Source organism: Aquila chrysaetos, chromosome 12, assembly GCF_900496995.4.
Source record: "Aquila chrysaetos chrysaetos chromosome 12, bAquChr1.4, whole genome shotgun sequence".
NCBI classification, from domain to species: Eukaryota; Metazoa; Chordata; class Aves; order Accipitriformes; family Accipitridae; genus Aquila; species Aquila chrysaetos.
In genome coordinates this window covers 8,614,003-8,628,309 of record NC_044015.1, presented here as the reverse complement: position 1 = coordinate 8,628,309, position 14,307 = coordinate 8,614,003, and the positions used below count along the sequence as shown (strand labels likewise).

Below are 14,307 nucleotides of genomic sequence, written 5' to 3'. Positions count from 1 at the left end.
TGCCCTCTGCTTAGCAGACATGAAAAATTTCTCTCCCCTGAGCGCCAGCACACTCTTGTTCTGGGTCTGCCCTAAAAAGCCCCAGCCATTGAGGCCTCCACTTGTGTCTCCTTCCTTAGCAGTGTTGCCTCTGTACCATCCTTGATGCTGTCAAATGACCTTCCGATCCTGGGGTTTCTTTTGCTTTTCTTGCCATCCCAGGCATGCAACGAATTCACCACCCACGTGATGAACCTGCTGCGTGAGCAGAGCCGAACCCGACCTATCTCGCCAAAGGAGATAGAGCGGATGGTGAGCATCATCCACCGCAAGTTCAGCTCCATCCAGATGCAGTTGAAGCAAAGCACGTGTGAAGCCGTCATGATCTTGCGCTCCCGATTTCTGGACGCACGGTGAGTTCACCCCACCGAACCTTTCTCCCCACCCACTGTGCTGTATTGTTTAGCCCTGAGAGAGGTGTTTTGAGGTTCTGGAGTGAATTCAGGTCCATCTGAAGGGCCATGTCTCTTGGCCTTGAGCTACAGAGGCTATTTACCTTCCTTATCCTTTAGTTGTCTGTGGCTCAGCAAGGGAGGGGGCAGCATTTCAAGACATCCAGCCTCTGTCTCAGGGAGGATCCCAGCTGTACCTTGAGAATTGCACATCCTGGGTTTGCTGTGGCAGAAGGAAAGTCTGTGGCATATTGCAACCAACCTCTGTGGTGAAAATGTGCACTTCAGTTAGGGATGAAGGCTAATCCTCCAGCCCTTCCTGTCCCCTCTAAGTTCCTATTCTTTTCCTTCTGTTTCCATTGTCCCAGATTTTTGATTTGCTGTAGACTTACTTCACTCCCCAAGCTGGTTACGTGCAAGCTGTGGCTTGGGCTGCAGCTTGGGATGGGGAGGAGAGGCAGCTACACTGGGGGTACGAGGGAAGAGGTAGCAGACAGATAATGCCCAGCTGTAAATTGAACAGACTTCCCCAAGGATATATCCAGAGCTGCTTTCTCAGCATGGAGCTTTGCAGAGTAACAGTGATGTCTTTGTCCAGGGCAGCCAGGTGTTGGGAGTCACCTTCCCAGGTGGAGGAGCTCAGTGCCAGTTTTAAGACTCTTCTGTGAGCTGGAGGCTACAGTGATAATTTGAGATGGAGACTTACTTGCTTTGGAAGGTGCTGAGAGAGGAATCACCAGCAAGGTGCAGATGAGAAGCTTCCTGGCCATGAGTCTATTGTAGTCTATGCTCCCAGCAGCAGGGGAAGGAGGGAGGGAAGTGCGGAAAGTCAGAGTATCTAAAATTGCATTCCTATTTCTGGATTCCTGGCACTGATTCCCTTTCCTTTTCCTTCTATTTCCCCCTCTTTCTTCACGCTAAGGCGGAAGAGACGAAACTTCAACAAGCAGGCTACGGAAATCCTGAATGAGTATTTCTATTCCCATCTCAGCAACCCTTACCCCAGTGAGGAAGCCAAAGAAGAGCTAGCCAAGAAATGTGGCATCACAGTCTCACAGGTGAGAACGCTCAGAAATACAGCAAAGACGGCTACTGCTAACGGGAAACCTTAGCATGGTGAAGGGCACTCCAGACCTCAGTCATGTACCAATGTTGAGCATTTAATTAGTAAATGAGTTTAGCACAAGTTAGTGTAAGTGGATGGGGGAGCGGACAGCAGACTTGCAGATTGAAGCCATGGGTGGAAAAGGAGAGTTTGGGAGAGGATTTAGAAGGGATGAAGACTTCATAGACCGATGGCTGTGTGTGCAGCCAAGGTATTAAAAGCACAGAAATGATGTGGCTTGACCCACAGAGGCAAAGTCTTCTCAAGGACTTAGTGCTGAGCTGGCTTGCAAGAATAGCTCGTTCGAGCTGAAAGTCTGTTCTTCAAGCCAAAGGATTCGAAGGCAGTAGGAAGAGTTGTGCAGATTTTGCTCAATAAGGTAGAATGGACAAGGTCCTGGTGGGAAGGGTTTGGGTCAGACAGGCTAATGGTTATAGTTTGTGCTCAAGGAGGGTGGGCTTTGTCATGGTCCTTTCCCTCTGTCATTACTCTTGTGCTGTGGAACATGACATCTCCCTGACTTACTTATCCCTCAAAGAAGGGTGGTCAATAAAGACAAACTGAATTATTTCCATACATTCAAGGCAGCCATGTAGTTTCTGGAGTCTGTAGCTTTGACCTGGGAGCTGCTGGGATTTGTGAGGAGTACAGTCAGTCCTTGAAGTGTTCAGCTGTACATTGCTCAGGCCTGCCCTTCTTTATTTCCTCTTTTGCTGGAGCAAGCTGTGTGATGGAAAGCCAATCTATATGGCCTCTGGTGGTCTTGTCCTCATGTGAGCTTAGCGCTCCCTCTAGGCTCCCATTGTGTTCCCCATCTTGGGCCGCTTCCCAGCCCCAGGCACATGCCTGTTCGTCGCTTGAGTAAACTGAAGACAGCAGTAGCATCTGGTGTCCTTGTGAGAGCATGTCTGCATTCAGCAGGAGCAACAGCGTGCAAGGGTAGGTGTCATCACCGTGTTGAATGCCTGCTGAGTGACTCCGATTGCATCCCCTGGGTCAGAAGACCCAAACATCGATTCTGCCCAGAGTTACCTACGAGAGACAGCACATATTGGCTTAAGTAAAACTACAGCTGTCCTGACGCTTCCCCTCTCACTTTTAATTCATCTGTTCACACTTACAACTTTTCCCTCACAAAGAAAAAATGCCCAGGAGAAATGCTGCACTTAGGATATTTTTTGACCGTGCTGTATCAAGGCTGCTTTGTGCCTGTCTCCAGGATCTCCCTCCCTTCTTCGTCCGAAGAAGGTAGAAACAAACACACGTCCAGGTCCCTGTTTTTGCTGAGGCTAAGTGGGAACATGGGACAGCACGAATCTGTGCAAGTCATGAGCAGAGTTGATCTGAACTCAGAGGCTGATGGGGGTAGGCAGGTTCTTTGCTTCACAAGTTTTAAGATGATCGATTGTGGTGGCCATTTTATCCCGACTTCCTTCCCTGTGGTGCTCAGAGTTCACCCACTGGCTACAGCATTTGAAGCCAGAAGAGCTGTTGTAGAGAGATGGCCAAGTGGGAAGATCACAAAGGAGCACATTGTCGTTAATGAGAAAGCTGGACCAAGAAGTGGAATGGAGCTCCTCGCCAACAGCACCTGCTCCTGGTGCCATTGAAATGTTCACTCCCAGATCTGGATTGGGTGCTGCTCTGAGTTACATACTAACTTTTGCCTCCCAGGAGTCTCTGCAGGTTATATTTTCTTTTTCCCGCTCTGCAGCAGCACAGGATTGGATACCTGCAGTTCAGTAGCAGGTAAATTGGTGGATGAAGCCACTTCTGTGTAGAAGCTGCTGAATCCTCTAGGAGCACTGCAGATAGAAAGCATCATAGGAATAAAAGCATATGGGTTTCAGTTATCAACACCCAAGCCAAAACAACTTCCCTAAGATGAGAAAAAAAAATCATAAGCTTCCCAGGATGAACATCCGGTATTGTCTTCTGTGTCTCGGTGTTTGGACAGTCCATTTGGAAGGGGGAGCACTGATGTACTTGCTCACCAGCAAGCAAAGGGAGAACGTCCTTGGAGTCCCACCACAGAGGTTGATCTGCTAGCTCAAGATTGCAGCTCCGAGCAATCCTAGGAGTGTTGGAGCTCTTCTGGGAGAGTTGCAGCATCCTCTGGCATTTGCCCATTCTCTTCATCCTGATGAGCTTTCTCAAGCAAGGTCAGTAGCAGCTGGAAATTGTCTTCTGCTTAGAGATCTGCACGGAGGAAGACATTCCCCTGATGCTCTGTGTTCGGTGTTGTCAGAGAAGAAGCTGAAAGCTGCTTCCCAAACTGTAGGTTGAATATTTGCCATGTCTTCTCTGAAATTGTTCGGTGCGACATAGCGTCCACAAGTGAACAGCATTATCATCAGCAGGGTACTGAGCGGGATTTTGGGAACGCTGAGTTCATGGTGGTTTGGGAGGTACCCTGACATTTTCCCTGGGAAGCAGTTCTGGCCAGATACCACAGCCTGGTTTCACAGACTTCAGAGTTAAGCTATCACTGTGCTGAACCTCTGACATGCAAACTTTGGGGTATTTATCCAGACACCTGGCAGGTTGTCCAAGTGACCTTTCTGTCAAGCATTCATACAACTGATCCCAGGATATCACCCTGACAGTCTGCAAGGATCACTGCTTGGACCTCTCCTTGGGGCTTTCTGAGGTTCACACATTGCACTGCTGCAGGCACAGGGAAACAGCTTTCACCAGGACTGGCATGAGCAGAGCTGCACCGCTTCATTCTGCCTTCGGATCTGGCCCATCATTTGCAGCCACCCCCATCACTTGTGAAGAAGTTCATCCTGCTTCTTTATTTTTTTTAAATAAATCCCTTAGCCCCATTCAGCACATTTCTAGGCACTTAGACACATCAGGCCTATACTGGTCTCTGGGCAAACACAATGGAAACATCTCCTGCCCCTTTCTGAGGGACACACTTGTTCCCTGGGACCAAAGTTAGGTCTTACAACAAGCCCCGTGCTCCCTCTCCAGCCTTTCCCTGGAGCTCCTTGTTTATGTAGTGGCTCATGGAAAACCGTACAAAGCCAACTTCAGCTGGATGAAGAAGACCCACTTTGGGCCTTTTGCACTGATTTCACTCGGATCAAAAGCAGAGCTTCAGAGATATCAAGGCAATTTTGTGTGTCAGCCAGGCTCCAGTAAATTCGTTGGGTGTTCTCCCTGAAAGCCACACTGGCTTCTCCAAAGGGAAGAAAATGGGCATCTGGGAATCAGGGCATCTGTTCCTGTCAAAGGGAAAGAGGAGGAGGCAAAGAAAAAGGTCCAAAATGACACATGCCTGTTTTCAAATTGTGCAATTTCAGTGTCACTTGACTTTCTCAGGTTTTTTTAAAGCCATCTGATATTTCCATGGGGTAGGTCTAGCGGTTCCTGTGGAGCATCTCCATAGTGGATGTCCCATCCATAGAGGAACCAGATATATCCACACAAACCCAGAGCTCCCAAGGGGGTCCTGCCACCTTTCGTGGGCTTGGTGTGGCACGTGTGGGTAGAAGGTGCTTCCTTCCACAGCTAGGAAAACAGGGAGTGGGGGGAAAGAATATGCATTGCTTAACCTGAACTAAGCCACCTTCCTCACTGAGCCGCACTCACCGGAGCCGAACCATTAACATCTTTGTCTTCTCTTAAACTCGCTCTAGGTATCAAACTGGTTTGGAAATAAGAGAATCCGGTACAAGAAGAACATAGGTAAATTTCAAGAGGAAGCCAATATTTATGCTGCCAAAACGGCTGTCACGGCTACCAATGTGTCAGCCCATGGAAGCCAGGCTAACTCACCCTCAACTCCCAATTCAGCTGGTTAGTTTTTGGTTTTTTTTTTATTTTGGGTTGTTAGTGTTCGTTTTTTCGTTCGTTCCCCCCCCCCCCCCCCCCCCCCCCAAATCTCTCTCTTGTTTTCTCCTTTTGGTTATTTCAATTTTTATTCTCTGGTTTTGGTTGGCTCACTTTTGTGGTCTCTTAAAAAAAAAGAGAGATGGGTTTGGCTTTTGGGGTTGTTTTGGGGAGGGTACTTTATTTTCTTTGCCTTTTTTTCCCTCTTTTTTATTTTATCTTTTTTTTCTTTTCCCCTTCTCTGTTCTGGTTTTCGTTGGAAAAACGATGTGATCAGACCTTGTGACTGACGGTGCCGCATTGGGGGTTATATGCATGGATGGTAAACACAAAACCAGAAAAATGATCTGAAAAAAGTTGCTGGGATTGCTTGCACTTTGGGGGGGGAGAAAAAAATAATTTAAAAGTTGTTGCATATTGATTTTATTTCACTGGGGCTGAAAGCATGAGTGGCCCTAATGAATAAAACCCAGCATTTCTGGGATGTCCTAACTCATGCCATTTTGGGTGTTGTTTTCGGTAGATTTTTATCCTTTGATTTTCTTTCTGTTGTGGTTACCTTTGATTGCTTACATGACAGTGTCTGGATCACCTGCAAGAGTGTGCTCTGTGTGAATTTTATTTTATCTTTGTGTCAGCGCGATCCAGGGAAATCCATGGGTCGTTCCCTTCCCTTTCCCCCTTTCCTGCCCATTTGCTCTGGTTTCCATTTGTTTGTTTTGAGGGTCAAAGGCACAGAGCACTTTGCCCAGATTTCAACTCCTCCGCTAGAGAATGATGCTTAGTTCATGTGTGGTGCCTGCCATGAGGACAGCCGACCCAAAAATGATCTCAGGCTGCAGTCGGCTGGTTGTGCGCTCCCAAGAGCGATGGAAAATTGGGATTTGTTTAAAATGAGGGGAAAAAGTGAACTTCATGGGTGCCATGTACTTTGTTATCCATGCAAATATCTGTGTGCCTGTTTTCTTTTTAGGGGTGGGAGGGAGAGTGGGGGTGTGCCACTCTTGTGCCTTTGAGCTCAGTGTCTGCTCATGGTACCCTTTCACTGGGGTGTGATGCTTGCTGTTATCAGGTAGGCTACTAAGAGAGAGGAAGAGGTGGGGGAGCAAGGAGGATGGTGGGCAGCAGGAGAAGCTGGATGTTAAGTAGACCACCAGTGGTACAGCATGCAAATGCTGGTTGCTATTAGGACGTGCTTCTATAGCGAGCGCAACCCTGCCTTGACAGGTATCAGAGGAATCGCACCCCAGAAGCACCCCCAGATCTGGAGGATTTGAATGGAAAGTGGAGACCTAGGGGTCAAACAAGGGGAGAAACCAGTGGCATGGGTCTCTGGCTGATCTCCCAAACCAGCCTATCCTCAGCGGGAAGGCAAAGGCAGTCTGTTACCCACAAGCTAACGTGGTGAGCGGTGATTGATCACTCAGTGCTGGGGAACTCGTCCATACCTTGCAGGACTCGTGGATGGCTTGCACAGAAGCAAGTGGTAGAAGGCTGATTCAGTTGGTCAGTGGAGAGAAGTCCCTACACACAACCCCTTAATTTCCAGGGGACGTGTTACTTGCTAGGGGGGTCTGTCCCAGAGCCACCTAGAGCAGAGATGTTGCAGCTTTTGGTTGCAGGTCAGAAATACTGGTGGGAGGTATCTGTCCCACCTCCTCCTCCTCACCCAGGGCTGCCTGTGAGCGAGCTGTGCCACCTGCTCTGGCTCGGCTGAGGTGCTCAGAGGGCTCAGGTGGACACAGCAGAGTTTTGCAGGGACAGATAGTTTGCAGGAATTTTGTTTGATTCTTTTCTTCTTGGTTTGTCAGGGTTTTTTTCCCTCTTCCTTCCATTGTTTGAACTGCTGAAGATTTAGCTGCCGTTTTAAAAATGTCATCCTTTTCAAACAGCTCATTCAAAATACCTGGTCAAGTGGGGTCTCTTGATATTAACACCCCCCTGTAGAAAAGGCTGGAGGGTGGAGAGCAGAACTATGTGTGTTGAGGGAGATGCCTACTGCCTGTGATGCTGTCCTGCAGTCCACATCAGCTTGGACCAAAGACACACAGCCTGCATTCTTTTCTTCTGTCTTCAACTGAAGTCAGATCCAAAGGTCTGGAATAGCAAGGGAAGAGCTTCAGATTGCTTAAGTGGATTTGGATCTGTCCTGCATGTAGTGGAATAGGCATTTCCCCAGTGCCTGCCCAGTTAAATAGTGCTCCTGTGCGAGGCTGTTTCTTCGCCTTCCCCACAGGCAGTAACACGGCCGTTTCAAAGATAAATTGGCCGGTACCCTGCAGTAAACAGCTAAGATAATCCCTGGATAATACTACACTTTCAAGGAAGGACAAACAGTCTTGTTACTAACGGGTACGACTTGAGCTCCTGGGTCCTCTTTCTGGCTCACTTGTCTGCACTCCAGAAACATTGACCTCTTTTCATGTGCCTAATGTGGCAGCAGTGCTAAAGCAGCACATCAGTGCGAGGGGAGCTTGTGGGCCGTGGAGATCCTTCTTCTGCTAGAAGCAAAGTGTTTCTAACCTGGCCCAGATCCCACTACCCTCCCTGTATGCTGCAGCAGTGGCAGAGCAGTGGGGAGGCCCACTGTCGGCACTGCAGTAGTCTCCAGGTCAGCTTGCAGAGATGGTAGGTTTGGATGTCCTTGTAAGTCCTCTCCTGAGAAGACAGCTGGAAGGGCCTCAGGATCTCCAACAGTGGAATCCCAGGTTGAGATCTCCCCAGCTGAACCATGCGGACATAACAGCTCAGTCAAGCATCCCTGCATTGTCACACTGTGGGGCAAAGACATGTCCTGAGGACATCTGGAGTTGTGTGACCTCCCCTGCTTCAGGTTGTCCTGTAGGTGCTAGCAGCAAGAAGCACACCTGTACACGCTAGGTCTAAAATACCTGTCTGTGAAAGATTTGGAGGATGGTGTCAAGGGCCATGAGCCATCCAGATGTGCTGAATTGCCCTGGGAGGAACGTGGAAGTGGATGAATAGGTGTAGGACTAAGACGGATGATGCCTCTCCTCTTACACCATGGACTTCTTTCTGTTTTCAGATCATTGGCTGAGACTTTGGTGAGGAAGGAGCCGGAATAAAGATAGGATTTGCTGGGAATTTGTAAGACCTTCTAGTTTAAATACATTGTAGGTCATGTGGAAAGAAAGAGAGTAGGCAGAGGACAGGTCATGAGAAAGAAGCAACCAGCAATGTAGTCCCTGGAGGGCCATGATGTTGGAAGAGGAGGTGGAACTGGATGTGATGGGACCTGGGACAGGAGCTAAATTCATTTCTGCTGTGGCTACGCAGGCCCATCTGTTCTCTGCATTGATGCCCATGTTACCGGAGATCGGTGAATGGCTACAGTCAGTCAAAGAGATTGGCCACACATTGACAAGGGCAAGGATTGCATCTGTCTAGCCATCTGGCACGTTCAAAGCAGGGTCCCCCATCCTCAGTCACCCAGGCCTGAATGTCAAACACCTTTTCATCCTGAATACGCACAGTTGGGCTTTATCAGCCAGATGTTCAAATAAGCCGAGTTGTCTGACTCATTTGGGCTAACAACTCCCCATCCTCACTTTGATTGCCTGGACAATCTCAGCACAAAAACCACATGGCAAATGAAAGCTATTTTATGTGGGCAGACCCTTTCGCCAACCAGAGTCCTCAAGGGCCACACACAGGTGATGACATCCAGTGAAATCTTCCATGCAGAGCAGCCAAAATTGTCCTGAACTGTTTTTTTCCTGCTCACCCTTTTGTTTTGTGAAAATCTTCCAAAGCTGCTGATGGAGGGGATCGTGCTGTCTGGAAATGCACTTCATCAGGCACAGGCCTAATTGCTGTATTTTCTCTGCCTTCTGTCATTTGTGGCAATCACTTGTCCAGAGCACAGCACTGCAGCAGAGAGGCTGTTCCGGTGATGGTCTCACTGTCTTACATGTTGGTTGGCAAGTGAAAAAGGAAGAATGTCCTGCTGGGTCATCCCAGGCTTTTAGACCTGCTATCAAACTCAGTGGCTTTGTCCAGCTGAGGAGCCACATGTCCATCCAGTTCTTCTCTCATCTTTGGCCGTGGTGGAAACTCAAGGAAAAGTTACAGGCGGGGTAAATTCTGTGCTCTCAATGCGTATATGTCATTGCCATTGACTTCAGCTACGAGTCTTGTATACATGACCAAAGTCAGCTTCAGATCCAGCGATCTCTGTCTCATTGGTGGTAGGTGATATGAGGAAGCAGATGAGGGTGGCTTGATTTCAGCTCCAATGAACACCATTACCATGTCTGTTTATTCTTGATGCTGTTTGAATTGTTGGATACTGTAGAGAAAAGGACTTGATAGAGGTCCTGGAAAATTTGAGGTGGAAGTTGAAGCTGTCAAAACATTAGAGAAGACATTAGAGAAACCATTGAAGAAGCTCTCTGAAGAGCTGGAGAAGTGGTGCGAGAAATACCAGCAGTCAAGCTTGTGAAGATTTTTGAGTTGGAGACAAACTTGAAGTGGGTTTTGCTCATTAGCAATGTTAGGGCTGGAAGAGAGCTCTTTGCAGGCATTGTTTTGATACAGGCTCTCACCCAATGGCAAGATCTGACTGCCATAGCTTGTTTAAACATTTCCAGCACTCTTTCTGAAGCTGGTGATGACCTGATTATCTAAATTCAGCACTAAGGAATAGTGGTGATAGGTCCTGGGTTTGATAAGATGTCTGGATGCTGAAGATGAACCACTGTTCTACACTGCTACAAGTCATGAAAAGTGTTGGTTTTTCTCGTGGTCTTTTTTTGTCTACACATGATAGCATCAAGGGACTTCCATGCTAAGGTCAGAGCCCTTTCCTCCTGGGTTCACAAGCTCAAAGATGTTTGTTACCTCTCAGTTCTTGAGGAGCCCCAGATCAAATTATGACCACTGAAGACCTTTGGTGTGTTCACAGTGGAGCCTTCAGAGGGTCAGATTAGACTTACGATGGAGCCTCCTCTAGTGGAAGGATTTGACCTGTATTCCCAGATCTTCGTGGAGGATACCAGAGTCTTAATTTTCAGAGCTCTTCACATTCCTGCCCCCTCTCCCACCCCAGTGCATCAACCCCTCTTAGCTGTGTCTCTGAGACTTTGGGCCATCATAATTTTCCATACGTGGCTAGTACATAGACAGTGGAGTGCTGAAGCAGCAGAGCAGCAGCGCAAAGGGCTCTCTGCAATTATGGCTCTGATACAAATGCATCCATACATGTGGAGCTATTGGTATGCGCATATTTATCTTTGCATCCACATCAGCGGCAAGACATATTTACCGTTTAGATATGCACATATATTGTAAAAATACCCTGTGCCAATAGCAGTGTATATCTTGTAAGTGACATCTCCAGCACTCCTCATGATTTCCAAGACACTGGCGCTCTTCAGAACTAGAGTTTGTGGCTGTTTGTTTATTTTTATTTCCTCCCTCCCAGTCTCAATTTTACGGCCAGGTTTGTTAAGTTTCAATAAAATATCAGTTAAGTTTATGGCATTTTTATGTGTTATTATTGTTATAATTTTCTTTTGGTAGGGGAAGGTGGGATGAAATGTTGCTCTGCTGGGGGCAGAGCGATAGCGGTAATCTGTCAGGTGCTCAGGGATTCCCGAGTCCTCTTCCCAGGTCTGCCACTGATTATTTGTGTGATCTCAAAGGTTTCTGCTCACCTTAAGAGAACAGGAGAATATTCTCTGCTTCTTGTGAGCAGTAGCTGCAAAGTCCTTTTGTTCTCAGTCACTGCGGGAGTATGAAGCCACGTTACTGCCCTGTGCTTTTATGCGGGTAGTCAAAGCGATCATTCAGAAAACTGGGTAGGAAGCATCTTTGTGTATGTGAAAAGTGCCCATCTTCACGCTTAAAGCTGAGCAGTGTCAGGGTGGGCTATCCTCAGTCTGCCAGCTCATTTCCCTAGGTTTTTTGCCTTTAAAATAGCAAGTAACCTGAGAGGTTGGGAAGTGACAGGAGCCCTTTGCCAGCTGAGCAGAGGAGGTGATGGTTACAGCTGCCTTCTGACTAGTCCCAGTTATTTTACGCAGCGCTGTGGGATTGCTCTCTGGAACAGGTTGGGCAGGGTTGACAGTGAGCACAGACAATGAGCTATTCCTGGCTCTGCTCTTTTCAGGCACCGGTGGGAGGGTCCTGATCCAAGACTCACTGTGCTCAAGATGAGTCTTTCTCTTGAGTGTCTTGGGCATTGTATCTAGCAGCGATGTTTCTGCTTTCCTTCAATTCTGAGAATTGCCAGCTCCTGCTAAAAGAGCCAGTTGCAAAGAGAGCAGCAGAGAGTTTAGTGAACATGAAGTTGCCAGCATAGAGCTCCCACCTGCTTCCTGACCTTTCTTGGAGGTGGCTTCCTTCAGAGGAGCCTTCCTAGTCCACCTCCAGTGCAGAGCTGGGGTCTGTCCAGAGTGTTTCTTCCCTCTCCAGCAAAGGGAGGGGGATTGCCAGGCGTTTCTCAGAGCGTACGCATGAGCCATAGTTGGGCAATTCCACCAGGACTGTGGTTGCCAGTCTTCCAAGTTGGAAGTGGCAGTGGAGATGATGAGTGTATTTGGGGTTGGAGCTGAAAGTGTAGCTGACCTGGGCCCCTGAAGTCTCTCCTTTCCAAGGCTAACGTCATGTATATAACCAAACTTTGCACGTTGAGCTGTCTCACACTTAACGCGCTGATCTGCACGATAAGTTCTGAAATAATCCCATAAAACCTTTTTATTTATTTTTAACCCCCTTGCCTCCTTCCCCGCCTTCCAGTTACACAATGGGTTTGTTTCTCCCGTTCAGTAGTTGAGGAGGTGCTCAGATATCTCGAAGCTGGAAGCAGAAAACCTTGTTTCTGCAAAGGCGGGATTTTTTTTTTTTCTCTTTTCATTTGTGGGGTTTTTTTGATCCTGATCCCACCCAGTTGTCTTCACCGTTATCATTTTTTAGCGTAACGTTGGCGACTGGTGCATGCAGTGGGGAATTTGTTTACAGAGCTCGTTCTTCTGGGGCAGCTGGCCCGGGAGGGCTGTGATACCCTTGTGTTCTCTCATTGCCCATCACGATGAAAGACACTTGCCAACGTGATGGGTACTGGGAGTCTAGCCCAGGTGCCTTCATGTTTTTGCGAGCCTTCGCTCCTGGTGTGCTGCAGTTCCCACCAGTGACGGGTTCCTGATGTCCTGAAGGCAAACCCCACGCACCGCTCCCTCACAGAGCTCCCCATGGCTCAGCGGGAGCTCCGGCCTTGGACCTGGATGGTGTCTGGATGTGCTCACCCTGCAGAGAGCAGTGTGGTCTGGACTTACCCACCCTGATCTGAGCTTGTCAGAAACAGCAATAGCGTGGGCCTTGCTCGCCCTGCTGAAAAGACTTCTGCTCTCAGCAGCAAGGCTTGTTTGGGTAATTCTGTTCTCCAGTGCAGTCTGCTGGGTGGACACCTCCAACAACCGAGATTTTCAAAGCTGCCTGAAGGATTTTGATGCCCTGAAATGAAGGGAAAGGGCTGTCCGAGTCCTGCAGGCTGGGTTTTGTTTGTCTCGGTCGAAAGCATGAAGAATCCTTCCTCCAGCTGAGGAGCTGTTGAAGAATGTTCTTGGCATTGAGCTGTAACAACATGTGGCTTTGAATAACCTCAGGAGTGCATCCTTTTTTTTGCTTGCTCTGTTCTTCATACTACTAACCTGACTGTGTGTTTTGTTTTTGTGGTTGCTTTGCATGTTGTTCCTTCCTCTTGGCTGAGAGTCATGGGGTGGATCTTTTTCCTTTCTGTGATTCAGGTGCCTCACTCTTTCCTTTCCAGGTTCTTCCAGTTCTTTTAACATGTCAAACTCTGGAGATTTGTTCATGAGCGTGCAGTCTCTCAATGGGGATTCTTACCAAGGGGCCCAGGTTGGAGCCAACGTGCAGTCACAGGTAGGGAGCCATCCGATGTACTGCCAGTGAATGCATTAGTGTTGGAGGAGCCTTTGATTGTATTGGCACTTCTCCCTCCCGTCCGAAAAGAGCAAATCTCAACCAGCACAAATGAACCAACCAACACTTAAAAAAGGCAAACCAAACCGAAAAACCAACCAACCAACCAAAAAAAGCAACAGCAACAACCACCAAAAAAAAATAAATCCAAAAGAAACCAAAACCAAACACCCAACCAAACCAACAACCATGGTCTTGAGGAGACTTGCCCACACTTTGTGAATGCATTTGGCTCTGGCTTGATAGTCGTACTAAGAGGAGAGGAGGTTTAGGAGAACAGGCATGAACTCAAACAAAAGCAGCTGAGGTTTAGGTTCTGCTTGCTTTATTCTTCCAAGGGAAGGGGCCAGATGTTTGGACTGGTGTCTCGTTTTACAAGGCTTCCACTTACTCCTTTGATGCCGAACCTGGTGCCTGCTGAAAGGCAAGAAATATTCAAATACACAGCTAGATTTTTTTTTTCTTTTTTTATTTTTTTTAATTAAAAGCCACCCTTCACCGTCTCCCCACCTCCCCAAAGCACAGGCCCTCACACCACCCATGTACACACCAGCAAGACAGAGTGAGGGAGCTTTGAGCAGCATTACTGAAACGTCAACCCATGCTTTGGGCAAAAAGGAAGAATTTAAAATAGCCAGGGACTCACTCAGATCTCCCACCTCCCATCCGATGTCCAGATGTGCCATGAGTCCACTCTGGTGTTTAACGCTCTGTACTGTGTTGAGAGATGACAGCCACTCTGACACTTCTGCATTGGGCAAGGAGAGCTCTCTAAAGCCGAGGTTGCTCCCCTCGCAGTGCTGGATGCAGAGCAAGCGTGCCGTCCGTGGGCGACGAGATGTGCTCGCCACATGTACCACTGCTGGGGCTAGGCTGGGGGAGTGGAGGGAGAGGAACGGGGCGTCTGGAGGAGAGCTGCCGGTGCCTTTGCCATGGTAGGTATATTCTCTTTCTGGGCCCTCTGAAATG

The 14,307-nt window shown here is 48.2% G+C and overlaps 1 protein-coding gene across 8 annotated transcripts in view; it reads left to right on the top strand.

The window, feature by feature from the left end:
* The window catches only part of PBX1 (PBX homeobox 1), a 134,600-nt gene that overhangs the window by 109,292 nt on the left and 11,001 nt on the right, over positions 1 to 14,307 (top strand). For 3 of the 8 annotated variants that reach the window (XM_041127633.1, XM_030032499.2, XM_030032501.2), the window contains 5 exons: positions 202 to 392; positions 1,354 to 1,489; positions 5,184 to 5,343; positions 5,654 to 5,698; positions 13,166 to 13,278. In XM_041127633.1, the coding sequence (XP_040983567.1) occupies positions 202 to 392; positions 1,354 to 1,489; positions 5,184 to 5,343; positions 5,654 to 5,698; positions 13,166 to 13,278 (645 nt within the window). Of the gene's footprint in view, positions 1 to 201; positions 393 to 1,353; positions 1,490 to 5,183; positions 5,344 to 5,653; positions 5,699 to 6,603; positions 10,879 to 13,165; positions 13,279 to 14,307 lie in introns of those variants that run through there. The other 5 variants (XM_041127634.1, XM_030032500.2, XM_041127636.1 and 2 more) reach the window with 3 other exon arrangements.